This window comes from Balearica regulorum, chromosome 6, assembly GCF_011004875.1.
Source record: "Balearica regulorum gibbericeps isolate bBalReg1 chromosome 6, bBalReg1.pri, whole genome shotgun sequence".
Taxonomy (NCBI): domain Eukaryota; kingdom Metazoa; phylum Chordata; class Aves; order Gruiformes; family Gruidae; genus Balearica; species Balearica regulorum.
In genome coordinates this window covers 35,577,642-35,598,634 of record NC_046189.1, presented here as the reverse complement: position 1 = coordinate 35,598,634, position 20,993 = coordinate 35,577,642, and the positions used below count along the sequence as shown (strand labels likewise).

The 20,993-nt window shown below is 39.4% G+C and overlaps 1 protein-coding gene across 1 annotated transcript in view; it reads left to right on the top strand.

Annotated features, from left to right (window-relative positions):
* The first annotated feature begins 13,220 nt into the window (after positions 1-13,220).
* TMEM163 (transmembrane protein 163) overlaps positions 13,221-20,993 on the top strand; it is a 106,682-nt gene continuing 98,909 nt past the window's right edge. Inside the window, exons 1-2 of the mRNA XM_075757180.1 lie at positions 13,221-13,692; positions 18,933-19,052. Of these exons, the coding sequence (XP_075613295.1) occupies positions 13,545-13,692; positions 18,933-19,052 (268 nt within the window). The 5' untranslated portion in view covers positions 13,221-13,544. The remainder of the gene's footprint in view (positions 13,693-18,932; positions 19,053-20,993) is intronic.

Here is a 20,993-nt window from a genome sequence, read left to right as displayed (position 1 = left end):
AGACATCAATGTCTGGAGGCCCAGTTAGGTCCCGTGGAATCACGAGTTTGTCAAGACCTGTGCTGCCACAAAGAAGCAGGATCCCCTACTGAGTCAGTTGCCAAGTATTTGCTTCTGCCTTTTCTTTCCTTCACAGCCTGGCTGTTGTTCACTTAAAAGTACAGATACTATTGCAGGATGCTACTGCAATTCCAAATGTATGCAAAAGCAAATAAACCCAGAATTATTAGGTTGCATTAGTACTGTGACATTGGTGAGATCTACCATACTAGCCTTGTCCCCCTCCCTGCACTGCTGGTGCCCTTGTGTCACTGCCTTCAGAGCAGGGCAATCAGAGGACTTGAACTGGGTTGCATCCCTCCTCCCTAGCTGGTGGCGTCTCCCTCTGTTCATAGCAAAAAACTGGAGAAGAGCAAAGCCCCCAAGTAAACGTATCTCACAATAGCACAGAGTGAGCCTGAATTGGTTGGAATAAATAAATGGTCCCATACCTCAGCATGACAGGAGGTGACAGATATTACCACCAGTATTAACTTGCACTACAGTCTCCATCAAACAGTGATGCAGCTGTGAGCAGATTCTGGCCTCTGCAACATGAGCTGAAGGATTAAGAAAGGAGAAGTTAGTGTTGGGAAAAAAGATGCATGCCTGTCTAAAATTTGCAGACACCCACCCTACTGACCTAAGCTTCCAAAAAAACTTTAATAGCATTGTGGTAGAAGACAAGTATCATGACATATTTTTCATATCAGTGTTACAAAAGAGTTGAATTGTATTGACTATCATAGGCAAATACAAACCATAAACACTTGTACGTCAAAGAATCATATATTGCATTATCTACAGCCATGCACTGCACAGGACAATTAAAATTATAGTTTATTAAAGCTCAGGGCGTAGCACAAGTAAAATAAACTATTTGTGTTTTGTATTTAAAGCTTTAACAGTGTGAATTTATGGCAAAGTTTTTGATAAGCTTTTACAAGTGGCATTGGTATTGCCCTCTTCACAAAACCCGGATTCAGAGACAACCTTAAGCACAAGTTTAACTACTTTTCTATTATGTGTTTGACCACCATGAGAATTTAAAAGACTTGTTTAATACTAAGCTATTATTTATTTATATTCTTGACCTTGGATGCTTTTCCATTATTGACCCAGGCTAACTTAACTGGTTCGTCCAGGTTGTATTCTAGACCCCTTCTTACAGTTAAACATTATTATATCAGATTACCCCTTTCCAGCCTGAAGCCTCTTATGTTCTACATAAAGAATTAGGAAAAAAGCCAGCTCAGAATACGAAATGCAGGGAAGTGTACCCTGGATAATACTTATCTGATCAGCAATTTGGTAAGCCCTCTTTTGGGCTACCTCTAGTTCTGCAAGACAAGTTTAAAACAAAGGACCACCTCTTCTCTTTTCTCCCAGAATGCAGATTTTAAATTAATACCCATGTACCTACACACACTAGCATGCATAAAAAATTTAGCAAGCTTGGCATGAAAAATTTGTGCCATCCTGTCATCACATTCTTCTCCCTCTGTGGTTCCTCTTTTCCTCCACCTCTGGCTTTGCTATCTGCCCATTTCATTTCCTCCCTCTTCACCCCCCCAGACCACTAGTGTTGCTTCCTTGTTTCTCACATACCAAATCCTTGCCATTGCCTTCTTGCTGCTGGGATTGCTGATTTCTCCTTGTCTAGTCACCACTAATTTTGAGATTAAAACAAAAATCCCACTAGTCAGTTCTTTTGAATGTATTAGACTTCACTCCACATCAGATGGTGCTTCACTGGTCAGGACCTTAAGTTCTAGAAACCTCACTCTTGAGCACCATATAATTTTGTAAGAGATTGCTAATATTTTATTTCATCTGGGTGGAGGAAACAACAGCATTTCTATATTTAAACTTGCAGCGATAAATTATTCTGATAATCTATCCTGAATTAGCTACTAAATAAAAAAATGCTCGCATGAGGCTTGCTATTTAAAAGCAATCTTCAGCATTGCAGCTTTACTTAGGACACTTCCTATCACTTCAGTTGAAGCCATGTAGCCAGAAAGGAAGCAATTTGCAGCACTGAAGTCACTTTAAACATTAAATGCAGAAAAGGTTGGAAGAGTTTTATTCCAGAAGGCACACTGCACACAGGATCAGATATTGTTGCCATGGCTGACTTCCTTTATTGCTTTGAGTAAATCCATATTTGATACATTAAGGATGGATTGGGTTACTGTTAGATAGAAGTAGGTCAAGTGATTTTTAAGCCACAGTTCTTTCACTCTTGCATAGAATAAGAGCAAGCACAATAGATCATTTCTTATTTTTTAAATCTTTAGCATGTGCAATTATAGTTAAGCTCATAAATTAACTTGCAGTTAATGCATAATGCCATCTAGTGGAAAAATCAACAAGTATAGATGCAACAAGTCTGTCTAGATATCCCATGCAATATGAATCTAATTAGTGTTGCAACCACTTGACAGTTTTAATACTGAATTAAATTTAAAGTAAAAGAACTATAACTTAATTTTCAACACCTCCATGATAAAAGATCTTCACAAAATTTAAATATCTTCCAAAGATATTTTATCCTCGAAGTTAAGATATGCAAAAACAAATCTCAGTGAACTTGTATTTATAATGACTATAGGATGTGAAATAGACCTTGGAAGGCATTTGATTTTCTTTCCTAATTTAATTTTATTTATAGATTAAAATTTTTGGTCAACAGAATTACACACACTTCAAGGTGATCAAGGAGACAATTCAAAGAAGTTTACTGATACATCAGCCATAACAATCTGTAATTCTGGACAGTTTCAGAATTAATGATGTCTATAACTATGAAGTCACTTTTCTATGCCCATAGATAAAAAAGAAAACAGTAGAAAAAAGAGCCTAAAAATTAAAGTTATATAAGGTAAATGAAATACGCTTGTCATAAAAAGATTAGAGTAGAATAAGGGGCCTAGAGAGACTATTTGTATCAAGTAAGTAATGTACTCCATTAACAGCACTTCTAAAATCAACAGCAAAAGGAACAATCTAAGAGGAGTGAAATCATCAGAATTTTATCCTTCATAAAAAAATAGCACTTGTCCTTTATTGGTGAATTAACCTGCTGTTAGGCCTGAATTAGCACTGTCTCTAAACCTCCGCACATTTTGTGTCAACCTATTTTGATATTACTGAATTTATCATTTACTAGGTAAAACCTTACAGTTACATACCCCCTGATGTTTATATTGGTTGAATCATACAAGTGTGAACCTGAAGGACCCTATGGAGACATTTAGTTCAACTCTCTTCTCTGAGAAGGACTATAAGCACCACTACACCAGGTCAGCTGTGGTTACCTGTGGCTTTTTTGCTAGCTGAATTTAGAAATGCTCCCAGGGGGAAGATTCCACCACCTCTCTCAGTAACCTCTTCCAGTGCTGCACTAACATCATAGCAAAGAATATTTTTCTAATGTCCTATCTGAACCTCTCAAGACACAGTTGTGACCACTGCCTCAGGCTATCCATTCTTACGGTGCTGCTTATTTTTCCTCTTCAGTTTTCAAAAGGGAAGAAGAACAAGCCATTCTATTGAAGAAATAAACCAGAGTTTGGAGAGAAAAATAATGGGAAAAAAAACCATATTTTACGGGCATGAACTGACTGTGTGCGTCCAAATTCTCAGTCTCCATGCAAAGCTCAAATAAATGGCCAAGATTGTGCTGATGCATAGCAAAGTTGAAGAAGTGTAAGTTAAGAGCCAAGAAGCTAAAAGCTAGATCTATTTTATAACTAAATAACAACTATACTTAAGCACTAATAACCTCTGCAAGTATTGCCTGATGTAAGAAGTGCTTTCAGCTGCTCCAAGAGCAGACACTGAACTCCTCTTGTACATGAAATGTGCGGTGGGTCTGTAAAGATATTTTGGGGCTGGAACTGACCCAGTGAGGCCTTTATCTTCACATGTCTGTGCTATAATATTAGCCTACTTGTTAAAAGTCCAGCTAATTAAAAAACATGTCACCTTACCCCCTTGCATCTTTTTCTCACCTTCATCTGAACAGCTGCTGACACGGATGGCATGGAGTAATGATGTGGACAAGGCAGAGACGGTCTACTGTAATTCCAGACTTGAACTACCAAAACCTGTAACCAAGCTCCGACATCAGCTGCATCAATTCCAGCAGTTCAAATCAGCAACTGCTAAAGACCACCATGAGTAACATAGAAGATCATACATCCACTTACAGTGCCAGGCAGAACCGTCAAGCCTCATACACTGAGCATGGACCCCAGGCAACTGCACTCCTGAGCAGTACTGCCCTACAGCTAAGCCTGTATTTCCTGTATTTACAGCTTACGGCCACGGTTAACCACCTGATCCGGAGCCCGATGAATGCCAGCCCATCCTATGAGTCACCAACCAGCAGGGCAAATTATAGTGCTGGTATATACCATTATTAAGATAATAACTACATGTTTCTTTGTAAGCAATGAGTTGAGTCTCAAATGAAGAATTACATTTGTAGAACTTACTAAAGTGAAACTGAGATGATTCTGGGAACTGAAATTAAAAAAAAACAAAGTTGAGTGCTCTTGCTTTTTTTCCTTCCGTGAGCTAACTGCTGCAGAATTTCAAACTTTATAGGAAGAAAATATTTTCCTTGTGACACATAAAAATCTTATCTGACCCAAATATGGCTCATAGTTGATGTAACCTGAAAAGTCAATTTATGATGCATCTCCTGCTAACAAATTCTACACAGAGATCCTAAATATGATAAACCCCAGACATATGAATTGAAGACACTTTGGTACAAAGTCTATAGGTAGAGGTTTTTTTTAATTAAACCAACAGGTGAAAAAAGCAGACACTTTTGGACAAACAAACCCTTCCTGAAGTCATGAAGGCTGTACACCTAGCTATACTGTCTGAGCATATTAGTTGGAAATTAACTACACCAGTTGGTTTAATAAAACATATCACTTCTTTTTACAGATCTTGCCTCACTGTGCCTAAATTTGTAAGTACAACTATACCTAATTTATATAGACCAGTAGCAGCTGTGATAGTCAATGGATAAATTAGAAGTATACAAAACTTTATCAGTAAAATAAAACTTCTTAAAATACATGTTTTCTAATAAAAAGATGTGAAAATTAAGTGAAACTTCTGTGGCTACTGCAGCATCCTTGCACCCCAACACTGAAAATACATGTAGTCTTGATGGTGGAAAGGAAGTTTTTTTGCTTTGCTTTACTATATGACTGCCTGCCCCTTGATTACTTTTTGGCACCATCAACAACTTTAGAGAAAATTTGAAAGAGGCAAAAATTGAATTTTATCATAATCCAATTAAATTATATGACTGACATCTCTCTCTTCCTTTTTTGTTACAGGACAATTTTATTGCAGCAGAGGTTCAAAATTTCACTGACATTTTAAACTCCAAACTTCAATTGCCTTTAAATTTGAATTTTACTGGTTGCTTAAAAAGACATTCATAGGTGAAGTGTGTTTAACACTTTTCATTCTACAGACAAAAGTGCTTCTTCAGTTTCCTAAAGATGCTCCTCTTCCTTGTAAAATTAGCAAATGCACAGCTCTGCATTGCTGCTAAATCTAATATAAATAATATAAATGTTTCAGTAGGCTTATTAACCAACTACCCTAGCCATCTTATATAAATCCAGATCAGACAGTATTCACTATGGATAGATAAATGTCAATATTCACAGTGTATTTCATCATGCTAGATCAAATAGAGATCTGTTGCTTTTGCTACTGCTGCACACAGAAAATGGCTTGGCTGCAATAGAGGAGTAAGTTTTCAATTTGAATTCCAAAAAAAATGGCTCCCATTTCTTACAAGAAGAATGCTGTGAATTATGTGATTAACTCTCTTAAAGTTATAAAAGAGATTGTTACTGTCTCCTGTTTTTCCCATTGTCCACTGAAATTTTTACCTAAGAGAAAGAAAGAAACAATGAGTATATCAGGAAAATAGGGATGCAGAAACCTATCAAAACTGCTCTCTATGTTGTTGACATTATTTTTGCCTAACCCTTTATTTTTGCCTCTTCCAAAAATTAGTATCTGAAGATTTTCATGATTTTACCTACAGCATGTCCCATTAAAATGAAGTATTCAAACTCAAATTGAATGCCAGGACTCAGGAAATCCTACTTCCTCCAGGGGAAAAAAAAAAAAAGCAGAAACAAAACCAACCAACCAAAAAACATTAAGTGGGTACATTTTCCACGAGGTACTCGAGAATTTGAAGTCCATGAAAACCTAGAAGAGTTAAATGATTTAGTGTCAAACATCTGCTTGAGCAGATGTTAAAAAACAAAACAAAAAACTGGCACACAATGGAATGAGTATAGTTTCCTGGTTATGAAGAACATGTTTTGTAAAATATTCATTTTGGCTGTGGCAATCATTCTTTTTTCAAACACTTTCTATAATCATCCTAGCAAAATACTCAAGTGGGAATGTGCAGAATCCTAGTTACAATTCACTTGGCATAAGAAAAGGATAAGATATTATTTTCCAACTCACTAAACAATGTGGATTAGCTATGGCAAATCCCATAACTAAATGCAACTAGTCCCTTTTTCCATTAAATCTGTACCATCAAGGTAGGGATTATGATTATTAGTTTCTTTTAATGCATAAAGTTAAATTTATAAACTATAAATATTTCATAAATGCATAAGTCTAACATGACTATGAAACAAACATATGTCTACCTTCATAAAAGCCTTCATAAAAAACGTAGGTCTGACATGGGGGAAAAGGCCTTGGTAGATAGGCGCATCAGGAGGAAAGGGCGTTGGCTTGGCAATAGAAAAAGTGACCCAACCTGTATATAATAAAAAGAATGTTTTGTGATTTCTGCAGTTCACTTCATCTCGTGGTTAATCTTATAAACTCAATGGAAAATTAAGTATAATTTTTGCAAAGATATTGGAGAAAACATGAAGTTATGCAAATAAGTTTAAAGTGTTTAGTCATTAAGATGCTTTTGGGATAGGAATTACCATCAAGTTATGTCATTGGATAAGTTTATTACAAAATTATATTGACTTTTGCTTCCTAGGAATTTCGTAGCTTTCTTTTTTTCTTTTCTTTGATGCACAAATGAAATCTCAGCTGCTTATACTTGTGTCATCTATTAGGCTATGGTTAGTCTCACTGGAAGAAGAAAGATCTCTCCACATAGCATAGGAAGAGAGCATGAGAAGCAAAAAAAGAAAAAAAAATGAGAAAAGGAAGATTATTACTCAAGTAACAGGTTTTTACCTCTTAAAATTCAATTCATTTTCCCTTCCATTCCTCTTCAGTAATTGTGAATATTACCAATTAAATAAAGCCACTGTCAACCAATTAAATAAAGCCACTGTCAAATAAGTCAGTTTTACTGAGTTACATAAAACTGCAAACAAAATGTCTTCAGTGATATAAAGAAATAACATAGTTTGGAATGGAGGCATGTAGTCTTGCATGACTGCATAATGTTCCTCTGAACAAAATAATTTAGTTTTTGTGGGTAAACCTTTGGTTTCCCACATTTACATAGCAATTTTAACTCGAATTAAATAGTTTCAAGATGGAAAATGCTCACTGTGAAGAATATTTTTCAAGATCTTCTGCTCACTTTAAGATGACATATTTGACATTCTATGTTTTTATTCCTCCTTTGTTGCCACAACGGACTTTATCAATGCTTGTGGCTCTTGCTAGCTTTGGCATTTTTTGCAAATATGATCCTGCAATAACATCATATAGAGGAAGAGTAGGTTCTTATGTGAGGTGTCATCAATTACTTACCAAGGTCATCACGTGCTGTATTCTCTGGGAATCATATTATAGGCACTCTTTCATAGCCTGAAGGAAAAGATACCGAATTATCATATTCTTTTTTCAAAATAACATTCTGATTATTTTTGACCCAAGTTAATATTCAGTCTAAAAATGCCAAGAAGAGAGATGATTTCAATTTAAACTCTATTTAGCCCAGTGCAAGAGAAAACCAGTAAATGACCTACATACATTGGATAATAATTTAAGCGTGCTCTGCAGTTTAAAAATTAATGTAGCATTGTTGTACTAACATCATCATTATTGCTTTATTTTAAATTAAAAAATAGGGTGACTAATACTAGGCTGAGAGGTGTCAAGGCCAAGTTAAAAGAACCTAGTGTAGAATTTTTCATCCTGTTGACCACTGACATGCTGTGGGACTACAGGTGATCTGCAAAACAACAGTGAAATATATATCTGCCTCTGCCTATATGCCATCAAGTAAGCCAGCGAACAAAAAAAAGTTAAAAAACATCCTAGAAAATGTAGCCTAATTTGTATTTGTTTGTAAGAGAAAACTATGGTAGCCAATATTGCACAAGGGACTATTAAAAGATTAGGTCCGTGAAAGAAGGCTGTGAAATACAGAATCTAGAGAGTTTTATCACTAAAGAGACTTATTTAATCTATTCATTTCAGCAGAGGATGTATGTCTAAATGGCAAAGAATCCACACAACATGTACAAAATGGTAGCTGTAGTGCAAACTATTAGAGCATTTAAACAGCATAAACACTTGCTCAAAGGTGTTGCCTTTAGGATTATCAGAATAAATCAGTCTCAGACTTCAGTCCTAGAGGAGTAACACTGAAGATTATCTATAATGATGACCTTTACAGCACTGATATCTATCTGTCCATTTAGAATTGGGTTGGTATTTGGTTTTGTTTCAGATGCGTCTCCCGTAAAACCGAATGGGGATGCCATTACCTCCTGCTGTAGTTCCATGAAAGGAATATTGATGAAAGCAAGAAGTGATTTTTTTTTTTTTTTGGAATGTCAGGCATGAGACATTGACAGATCAAACTAATAAACTATCTTGGCTTACATTAGCACTCCCTGATACTGCAAAACAATGCCAGTGACAAATACAGTATTTTGTTGCCAGAAAAAGGCCGTCTAGTGTTTAGTATGTGTATGAAATGCAACCCTGCAAACAAAATGGTGAATGGTGACAGTATGATTATCTTGCTCTTATGTCTTTAAACATACGAAAAAATAATCACTGGGTCAGCTGATCAACTCTTTCCAAATATGCAAGAGTGCTCTTAATTTAAGTGCTGCACTTAAGATGATGGTCAATATGGAACATTGACTAGTTAACATCAATGAAATCAAGCAAAAATCCTTCTCAGGAGCCTCTGAATGCACCACTGTGTTCTGCTAATTCAGGTGAAAACATTCTAGTTGGTAGCGCTAAAAAAAAAAAAAGGAAAAACAGAAAGTCCAGAATAAATGCAGCTCTCATTTTTGGAATGACAAATGAACATATAATGCTAACATATCGAAACTTGCTTACAATGAAAATGGATTTATTTCAACTCTGCATAGACCAAGGAGGAATAACAAACATTCTGGATTCATATAGTGACCACTGTCTGTCTCACTGATGGACCAAGACCTGTTTTGCCATTGTAACCTACTGGTTCTACTTTCACTGTACATGATGCAATAGCACTGCATTCTTTCTGCCTTTTTGCACCATGCTACTCTTTGTCATCCCATAATGGGTGCTGATGGTAGCATGGGAATAATGTTTCAGTGAAACAAAGGGACTGTAACGTAGGAAAGTAGGCCAACCTACTGGCAAGAGATTGCTTATTCCCTCAGGAAAATGCCTACCTTGGAGAAGAGTAAAATGATGGACCCAATACAATTTTCGTCAAATATAATTGAAGTTCTTTCTCTGACATTGCTGAGAGTTAGGGTTGGCCTGGAGGAAGAATCTCAGATCTGATTGATATTTTTCATTTATTCAATAGAAAGAAGAAGGAAGGGCAGAAAGAAATAAATAAAGAACCACCACAAATAACCATAGCAAAACCAGACCACAGACAATCCAGATGAAGAAAAACAAGAGAAGTTCTCTTTATTGTTGCTGGTTGCTGTGATGCAAGAGACCTCCATCTTGTTTGGAATTGCCTTTCTCTGGAAGTCAAAATATTATGGAAATTACAGGCAGTTCCAGCTGTGAACAAAGTTCTGCAAGTGTGTATTAATCTTGCAGCAGCTATACAATATGGGATGGTGTCAGTTTATATAGACTGAATCCAGAGAAGTGGCTTTTTTTTTTTTTAATTGATTTTGGCTTCTCCTTATTCCTGTCCAACAAAGGGAGGTTTGCGGAGCCAAGAAATAAAATCATATAATAATACAGCTATTAGGGTCAGGCCTTTTTCTCTTCATTGACTTTGCCTACAGGCTTCCTACACAAGGAGTCCAACAGGGCTGGAAAATATGATCCATGTCTTTAAAACCCTAGCCCTCTGGCTTTATCCAATGGAATAACTTTGGGTGAAAGAGGTGCCATGAGAAATAAGAGGCAATGCTGGAAAGCAGCTTCCAGCTGCTATGATATGGCAGTCTTTCTGCTTGTTAGTAGTTAGCTTATATAAATAATGGTCTGATCTGAAAGGCTCTTCATTGTGGATCTGCTTAATGTTTTGAATTTGTAATTGCTAAATGTAGAGTATATTCCCTCTCACATGAGCCCATGTTTGAAAGCACTGAAGAGGATAATTTGAAAGAAACTATAATACACGTTGCAAGACTCGTATTCTTTGCTATAGCCTGAACACTATAGCATTTATACAACTAGACAGAGCTGCAGCCCCTGCCAGACACAGTTTTATGTAAGAACAGCAATTGAGAACTGGGGAAAAAAAAAAAAAAAAGAAAAAGGAACATATTAAAGTTTAAAGCTTGTGGTTTTGTGTTCCTAGTTCCTGTTTTGCTCCAAATCAATTTGGAAACCTACCCCTTTCACCTCCTTTTAAATAAATGGAATTAGGAATCTCCAGGCACTTTCATCTTGGGTTAATTTCTGGAAGTTGCAAGAATACCAAAATAGCTTAGACAGACTTACAGAAAGGAAGTAGGATCCAATGAGTCAGTAGTTAATTTTTTATTTAGACAAGGAATAAGAAAGTTATTACTGGAATGGATCAGGTAGGAACTTCTCTGCCTAGAAGAGGAAGGATCCTGCAATGATTGCATTAGGGAGCGTTATGTCTGTTGCAGCAATTTCAAGGGACTCTTCATGGCTTGTACTGGATGCAATCTCCATGGGAGAGTCTCTCCCCAGACTTCTCACCAAAGGTTTCTGTATCCCTGCCAGGTCCTGAAAAGTGATTTGGCCCCAGTCCCTTGTCTCTGACTAGGTTACAAAACTGTTTCTATTCATTTAAGGATTCTCACTTTACAAATACATTTTAAGTGAGAGACATGACAATCTCTTATTTATGGCAAATAACAAAAGGTGAGTCTTTTCTACTTTTCATTCACCTCTCACACGCATACACATACAGATGTTCTCATGCATCTTGCAGGTTCAAGGTCACCAGAGCTTAACAGCCCATAAAGAAAATCACTGTTTTTTTGGGTTTTTTTGAGTTACTAGTTTCCACCCCTCCCACCTCAGCCCAAACCCCAAACCCAACATTTCCCTCAAAAGAACTCACTCGAGTTAGCTCATGCACATAGGAACCTCTTTTGACATTAACATCAAATAGGTACTTTGTAATGTAGCATCCGTTACATGAGGGAAAAGAAAATACTTTGTTCGTTGCTTATATTCATATTAATGCTGATACCATTAGAAAAGCAAGAGCTCTGGTATCACAAATCAGGGTAGGGTAGCTAAGGGTGAAGATGAAATTTAGGCAAGAGGCATGAAGACTTCAAAAAACATTTAATATAGTAGGTATAGGTAGACTATACACAAAGAAATCATAAGATTAGCTAAAAAGCAAACACCAATCCCTCACACCACAACAACCATCTCCATTCCACAAGGCTGTCAGAATGCCAATCAGTTTCTAAAACAATATTTTGTCACTTACCTTAACATTTACTTATATTTACTTTTTCAAATAATTAATTCTTTAAAATACAGCTGAAAAGATTTTGAAGGTTAGCATACAGCATTGAGGCAAATTTTTTTAAATGAAGACATTTTGGTAGTAATGTTTCACTAACTGTTCCTAAATAGGTATTACTAAACTACTGCAAAACTTTTAAGGCTGACATCAACAAGATTTTGATAGCTTATGAAATCATGTCCCTATGCTAGCACATTAATTTCCTGCTGGCCTTTCTATACTCCCCAAATTTGCTAATTTGATAAAAGAGAAAGGCAACCTGATCTTCATATAACTTAAAGGGGGATTACATTCATACATATCAGCTGAAGACCTGGGCTGCCATGTCTAACTGTCTTCTGGTATTTTCCTAGACTCAAGTCAAAACACAATGTAGTTTCAAAATTTATCTGCACGCTAGTGAGCATGCAACTGGGAGACTGTGCTAGCACAGAAAATGCTTTTGTTTATTTGCATATATCTAGTCATTAGAAACCAGCAGAGAAGAAGAAAACAGCTCTGGCACAGATCTAGGAGTAAAATTTTCGTTATTTTAAACATTTCTGTTCTCCTAAGGTTTTAGTTTTCCCCCCAACATTCTTCTGCAGCCCTAGGAACGGCAGGTGAGCTAACCGAGATCGGCCCTGAATGCCAGCAAGTCTCCAGCTCTAATACCACGCTTCAGCACGAGACTGCTGTACGTTCTAGGACAGTTTTTAGGCTAGCGTTGGTAAAACCAACTGTCAGTGTAACAAAACGTCAGCGCTGAGGACTCTGAGAGGTTCATATGTGTGGCAATTTGGCTCCGATCCTGAAAAAGGGCTACGGTGGATAGAGAATGAGTAAATCCCCATCAAAGGGGAGTGCTGGGTCTTTACCTGTGTGAGGGGAGGCGAGGTGGACGGGGCCGTGTTCCACAGGGCCAGCACCCACTGCCCTCGGGAGCGGCGTGAGGCGTTTGCCTCTCAGTCTGCCGTGCAAAGGCTCCGGGTTTGGACACTCCCTGGACTGAGAGAATCAGCACCGGGAGGAGGAGGAAGGCAGAGCCCGCCATGGTGAGGGGAGGCTGAGAAGCCTCGCGCTTCCTCGGCCGGCCCCAGGGATGTACCTTAAGCCCAAGGTCCAGCCGCACCTTTCACAGGTGCCTGCGGACTCCCGAGGGTGACGTGCCCCTGAGGGCGACTCATCAGGACCCTGCCCGCCACCTCTCCTGCCCCCACACACGCCGCTCCGCACGGGGGCGAGCTGCCGCCCGGACCCAGCTCCCGCCCCCGCCCCGCTGCGCAGCCGGGCGTAGCTCCCGCCGCCGGAGGTGCTCCCCGGGGCGTGGAGGGGAAGGGCAGCGCGGGGAGGCGGCACCGCTCTCCTACCTGCCCCCCCCCCCTCTGCCGCCGGCGAGGTTAGTGATGAGGCGGCCGCGGGGAGCGGTTGGCGGGGAGCAGCCGGAGGAGTTTGTTTGCTCCTTGTCCCCGTCTCCCTGATGCTCTGAGCCGGAGTCTCCTCCTCTCCCCGGGCTCGCACCCGGGCTGGATGCTCCGCTTGCTCCTCGCTTCGCTGCCACAGTCGCCAGCCGCTTCCCGCCGCCCCACAAGAAATGGAGCCGTCCGCTGCCCCCCTGGACACCACTCCGGACCCCGCCATCGTGCAGCCCCCCGGGGCCAGCCCGCCGGTACCCCCCCGGGAGCAGGAGCAGCTGCGGATCGGGGAGAGCGGGCAGTTCAGCGAGGGGCTGGAGGACAGAGGTGAGCACCCGCCCGTCCCTCACCCCGCACCCGCTTTCCTGTACGCTGCCCTCTGTGGCATGCTCCATCACCTCCCCTCTGTCCTGAGACGCCTAACACCCACCCCCGACAGCTTTCCCTACGTCCGCCCTGCAGCACCCTCACGCCTCGCTCTCCTGGACCCATGCCTCCTCCTCATTCCGCTACAGCATCCCTTCCCGCCCCCTCTTCTTCACCCCTCGCAGCCCCACACCGACTGCTGCCGTCCTAACTGTCTCCCCCAGCCGCTTTCCGCTGGCAGCCACACGCCAGGCTTCTCAGCGCCCCGGTCTCCTCCGGACCCCCTTGCTCTTTCCTCGCTCCCCCCCCCCCCCCCCCCCCGCCCTCGCCGCAGCCCCAGCCTCCCGCGGTGTAAGGGCCTGCAGGCCTCGCTCCTGCCCTGCCCCTACCCCTACCACCGCTTCAGCACCCCCAACCGCTTCTCTTCAGCCCGCCGCTGGTACTCGCTTAACTTTCCTCCCCCCACACTCCGCCTTCGAAGCTTTTCCCCTTTTTAGTTCCCGTGCGAGCACCCCACAACAGCTTTAAAATATTTTTATAAACTCTATTCATGGCTGTTCCCACCTCGCCCGAAAACTTGCCTGCCTAGCGAGGGAGCGGGTGCCGGCGGGCGACGGCACATGGCGCAGCTCTCTCTCCATAGGCGAGGGGGAGAGCTCGGGCCGAGGGGCGCAGGTGGTAGCGGGGGGCCCAGGGGACTCCCGGGAGGGGCAGGCAGTGCCGGAGGCTTTCTCGCCGCTGAAGAGAGGGAGGCCGCTAAGGTTACCTGACGGTGGGGCTTGTGGCTGCCGCCTTCCGAGCAGGGGCACAGCGGGGCGTTTCTGTGGTGGTCGGCTACAGCCCAGGCTGGGTTAGCGAAGTCAGCGCGCTTATCTTATTCCTTGTCTCTCTTCCCCTACCATATACACTTCTATGTAACTCTTTTTTTATTATTTGCCTAAACGTCTGACCAGGGATGGAAAGCTGCCTGTTTCCAAACCGTGTTACTCTTTAATGGGAAGCACACCTATTTTGGACATCTGTTAATGGTGTGTGAGGCACTCACCTGCTGCCCATAAAGGCGGCTGCCATTTTAACCCTCCCCGTTGCCCAGTTCTCCACAACGCCTCTACACTCTTCCACACAATTTGTCCCCGTTTTTTATGTCGTGTATAGGCTTTCCTTAGCCTCTCTGTTGCCATTTTTTGCTTTCAGCATCCCAGAGTCCCTTTTGTGTTCTTGGTCTTCATCCCATCCTACGTGTAACCCTTGTATCTCCAGTTCTTTCCCCAGCTTTCCAAATGCCCGTTCCTGCTTACAAATCCTAGGCATGAAGTACAGAAGTAAAGGGGAAGTGTACTCAGTATCTTTCCTGACAGGTTCCAGTCATGTCAGGACTAGGGACAGCCCTTTGTCCAGGGGAGCCCTCGCTTTCACCACCAATGGCAGGGGCAGACATTGTGACTGAGGGTAGTCTGAGGCTTCAGTTCCGTTTTAAGTAATGGGAATCAGGAATTTTGATTAGGATTCAAACATGGAAGTTTGATTACAGAAATTTTTAATTTGTGCCCAGTATGACAGAGCTAAAGATGAAAGCTGGCCCTTTTGGTATTAAGGGTAATTTCAAAAAGAGTGTCTGTTGTACCTAACCTTATCCCTTTCTAGGAGGGAGATGAGACTACGGCTGCAGATTTTATTTCCTTCTCTGCCTTCATACTCTTTCTATGGTGCTTGCAGCTTTCTTTTAGCCTTTCCTATAGTCACTGATTCTATCTACCAGGATATTTCCAGTCATTGTAGAGGAAAATGTGGTATGCTTTTTGCAGGTTGTCCCTGTTGAAATTCTTACAGTCTGTCCTTTTAGATTGTACTTTTTCTTATGATCCTTTCCAATGAATCATTGCAGATCTAGTTATAGAGATGATACTTCCACGTTTGCTAAAAATAAAAACTAACCCTAAATATTGGAAGAAGATATTTGCTCTTTAAGAGCCAGATCCAAAATCAGTGATAATTTTGTGGGTGGGGTCCTTAAATTAATGTCTTAGGTGAACAATTTTTCTATTAGCCTTATCTCTTCCACAAATTCTAACTTGACATTTAAAAATGATCCCTTAGCCAAATAGAAAAGTACTTCTGGTAAGTCAGCATATGGTAAAGAATATCCTAGAATCACTTCACAAATATGCCAAGCTTGTGTTCTGCAACTGTTAGGCAGGTTTTTTTTCCTTCTGATTTTTTTTTATGGGAAGAAAATCTGTTAATATATGAAGGTACTGAAAGATAAAGTAAAAATCCAGTGGATTTATCCAGCTTGTCATCTTTTTTTTTACCTTAAGGATATCTAGGTGTTAAATAAATGAATAGCAATAAAATTACTCAGTATGCTAATTTCAGGGCAGAGGAATTTTTTCAGTAGATACTAGCTTTTTATTTTTGTAGCAGTGCAGGTCATACTGAAAGATTATCTTTCAACCGCCTGTGGATGCTTAAAACTTGTTCTCTTATGGCCAGTGGAAAAAATATGGAGGTTTACCTTGTGAATTGTGTTGTTGCGTATAAATGAATAAGCTGTTGTTGCTTCTAAATAATTTTCATGCTATGGGCTTGGTAGTCATGTGAATGAGTTTGTATTTTTGTGTGCTGTCCCCTAGGACACTTGTAAGAATAATATGATCTTTCCCAGGAATGAAAATTTTAAATACAGAAAATTTATTTGAATTATTTTATGAAGGAAGGGATCACATTTCTGACAGCTAGAGTATGCCAGCCATTTTGAGAGAGAGAGAGAGACAAACATACATACATACATATACACACACACACATGGCAGAGGAGGTTCAGTTTTATAAGGATCGCAGTCTCTGTCATACTGGACACATGCTTGACATGTGAATAGTAATCAGCAGTGATGCACTAGCTGTGGTGCTTATTATTCATTTTTCAATTTAATTAGGATATTACTTGATTTGTAAGTATCAACTGTATACGTTGGACTTCCCAGGTAATAGTGAGCTGTAGCCATGAATTACAGGATGTCTTTAAAGAAAGAAGCAGATGAGAGTGTCATTCTGATCCATGTTTATTTGAGGTTTGAAATATTGAGAATTAAAATTGGCTAAGAAAACCTACTTTGCTTTACATTCCAACAAGATTTGGGCTGTGATTTAAAATACTTGGTTTGAGGAGGGAGCAAGAGGGGCGAGCACAGAAAATGTGAGAAGATGTGTTTTCTCTATGGTTATATTAGTAGAAATCTATCCTATATTTCAAGATGTATGGTTCAATTACCTCATATCAGACAGCAATGAAACTGTGCATCATTATACATAGTGACAGAAGATAGGCCAAACATTGGCGGGGGGGGGGGGGGGGCAGAATTCTTCACACAAATGAAAGCGAGCTATGTGAGAAATAGCTGTGCAGTACTATCAGTAAAAGAGTCAAACCTTTCAGAGTTGTTGTCTGGTAGTTGTCCTATATCAAACAGATAAAGAACGCACATAATAAGAAACAAACATAATTTCAATATAGGGCCTAGTAATTCTCCTGTGTGCAAGTGTGCAGATTCTTTTCCATTCATAAAGAGGGGCACATGTAGCACAAAAGTGAGATAATATTTTAAATTTTCTAAAAACACAGTACAAACATGAAATTCTTACAGTGATTTTTCTGAACTACCATGTTTTATCATAATTAAGGTGAAAAAAGCATGAAGAATTTTTCCAAGATGGCATGAATCCCACCGCTTATGCTAGGATTAGAACCAGTAATTTTGACAGACTTCAAATGGCAGAGTAAAATCTGGTGGCTTGAATTGTTACCACCCCGGATGCCTGCCCCTCTGCTGACACATTGCTGCCCCTGAGGCAGAGATGTCTGATTCACTTCTGAATTGATTCCAAAACCATTGTAGTTTTCAGCCAGTATATTACAGTCAGTTGAAATTAATATCTGTTAATGTTAATAAACTTGGTTAAACACAGTGTGGATTCAGTACACTGATAACCGGATCAGGTGTCCCTGCCTTGAAGGTGGCAATAGCCATCAGAGAGAAAACTGGGGAAGGTGAGAGTAGTAACAGCTTCAGCTGTTATATTTTAAACTGCTGCTGAATCTGCCAGATCCCCTGTTCTCAACCCTTTGTCTAAGACATTAGACCAGCTACTGCAAGGTTGGGCTATTAAACCAGTACACTAGTTCAATGCATTCAGTGCAGCCAAGCCCTTCTGAAAAGTGATCATCATCTAAGAGGAACAGCCCACATTTTCTGTAATAATTAATTAAGAAAGTTAAAAGCCATCAGGTGTTCTCTCCAGTTAAGCAGATTTGAGCTGGAACTTGCTGGTAGAAAAGAGTGTGTGTTTCAAATTAGGTGAGTATATTCAAGCACAAAAGAATCTGGATGGGATAAACAAAAGACAAATATGTTAAATTATTAATGCATTTTAAAAGTGGCTTAAGACTCAGACTGAGAGAATGAAAACCAAAAAATGTTGTTATTTTATTTTTAACCTGAATTCTTCTCTATGAGTTGAGTGGACAAAAGACTTCCACAAATTGAAAGCATCAACAAAGATAGAAAGCAATCCCATTCCCTTGTGTGCAACAGACATCTGTGCTGATGGAATGAGGACAGAATTGTTTCTTCACTTAGTTTTAGATGGGGATGTATTCTTACCTCGCATAAAGGGCATTTTGCTTCAAGAGGTTTTTATAACTGTGATAGTTTTGATTCTAAAGTATGCCTCCTTCTACTTTGATGTTCAGTATCTGCAGTATGTTCCTGTGCATCAGTATGTTATTTTGCAGAGACTGGTGAGCACGAGTTTTTCTCCTATGTTAATTATGTTCACGATCCTGAAGTGCTGAAATGAGTGTTGATGTGAGTGAGTGAGCCCTTTCTTGTGTAGATGTACAGGTGAAAACCCTAAGTGATGTGAATTTCTGTAACTGCCCTACAATTGCAGTGCTCTTTTTAAGTGACTGTTGTGTGGGTCTTTTAGTGTGACATCAAAACAACTTGTGTGTGCATTCCTTGCTTACTCATGTTTCTGGTGGATCCATTCACTTAACCTTAATAATATGAGCAGGATTTGATTCTGTATTAATTCTATATGTAATATAGAATGTAAATATGTGATCTAGGTCTGAACTAACACAGCTGTGTTTTGAAAAGGAGCAATGTATTGTTCATACCCTCTTTGCTTATTGTTTATCAGGTTTACTAGAAAGCAGTACAAGGCTAAAACCTCATGAAGCTCAAAGCTACAGAAAGAAGGCATTGTGGGTTTCCTGGGTCTCCATTATTGTCACACTGGCTCTTGCAGTGGCTGCTTTCAGTGAGTATTGAGAATATTTTAAACTTCACACCTCTTCCTTTGGTTTTTTTGGTTGGGTTTTTTTTTTTTTTTTCCCTTCTCCTTTTGGGGTCTCAGAATTTCTCTTTGTGGAATCTTTCTCATGTTTTTTCTTTGCAACTCCTAAAGAGGTTTCTCTCTAGACTGCCTGTGTCTGCATGGTGCTTATTAATTAGTAAAACTGTTGTTTTTTTCTGCAGAGGATAGGGTTGTTGAAGGTCGGAGAAGGAAACAGGAGATGTTGATTCCTGTTAGCTTTTATGCATGTGGAACTGTTCATTTTACAGAATAGTGTAAAAATCATTATGCAGTGGATTGCCTTTAACCAAAGAGGTCAAATATGACAAGTCTTAATCCACATGGGATTTGTAGTGGGAATGCTATAATAAAGAATAGTGAATTGTAAGGGAGAAATATATAATTTATCTATATTAACTGACAGATACCGTAACACAATGCTAATCTGGAGAAGTACCATTTTCTTTTTAAGCCAATGTTTTTCTTTAAGTTTCAAGACATATGTCTAGTTTGCCTTTACACAAAGAATTTGGAAAAAACCGCCAACAAAACAACAAACCACTTTCATGTGGAAAACAATGAAATATATTTCTTTTATTTCAAAACAGGAAAAAATGCAATATTGTGTAAATAAAGATATATTTTAGTTCAATGCAAATTTGTAAAATACCAGCTTTTTATCTTGGTGTTAACTAACACTGCATTACTGTAAGGACAAAATCAAATGTGGAATCTGGAACAAAATCTTTGCAATGGCACATTCTCTGTTTAAAAGAAGGAAAAACCAGAAGTGACTGGATTTACATGTTTACATAAACAAAAGGAAAGCTCTTTCTAGGAGACAAGACACCTAACATGTCTCAAAACATCATTCTTCAGCTTGATAAAGACAGACTTACATTTTTTTTTTTCCTGAAGCCACAGCAGCATGTGTTTTATTATTCTAATCTGCAGTGTGTGTACGACCTGCTGCTGGAAGTTGGTGTCATCTCCCAGGAGAGATTATTAGAATCTGACCAAATGGTCTCTGAAAACTCAACATATATTACTTGGAACAATTTATATAGAAACACAGGTACAATAACTTGATTCAAAAAGAAGAAAAAAAGAGAAGGAACACTTAAAAGCAGAATCTAACACTGTAAAGAATATGAATGTTAACAAGAAAGCTGGACATCTGAGTTTCCATTTTCTGCTTTGTGAAAGTGCAATAATCTGTCTTTGCTACTGAAGCAACATAAAATTAAATACTATGCTACAAAATAACTTTGTTACCTATTAACAATGTAATTTTAGGCAATATTGAGAAATGACTTCTTTTTATTTTACACTTTCATTTGTCAGAGTTGCAAGATATAAGTATAAAATGGATAATTAAACATTCCATTTCTTTTAAAACAATCTTTTTTAAAAAGTTGTAAGATTAGTTTGACTATCTGAAAGCTCTTATTTCCTATTTTCCTTATTTGTAGCACTCTGATAGTGTTTAGAAACCCTACCAAAAAATATCAGAGAAGCTAGCCCCTTCCTGGATATACTGTGACTGTATACTCAGCTGGAGTGGATCAGCATTGAAATACTGAAATCAGCTGTTAGTAGTAGACTATATGTTTTTGGAATGTATCTTTTCTTGTGGTTTGAAATGGCTGAATTTTTGGAGAATAAAAGAAGAATCGGCACACAGATAGTTACTGTATCTGTATGGAATCTCTTAACAGACAGTTGACAGTTAGCTTACATGCCACAAAAGCATTGCCAGGGCTTTTGATATGCTTGGTATTAAAACTTTTTAATCTTTGAGGAAAATATAGTGATTCTTCTGGAATGACTTTGCTCCCCCATGAAATTTCAGCAGTTCTGCTCAGTTTATCGTCTCACATTGGCTGCTCTCTTCCTTTGTGCTGT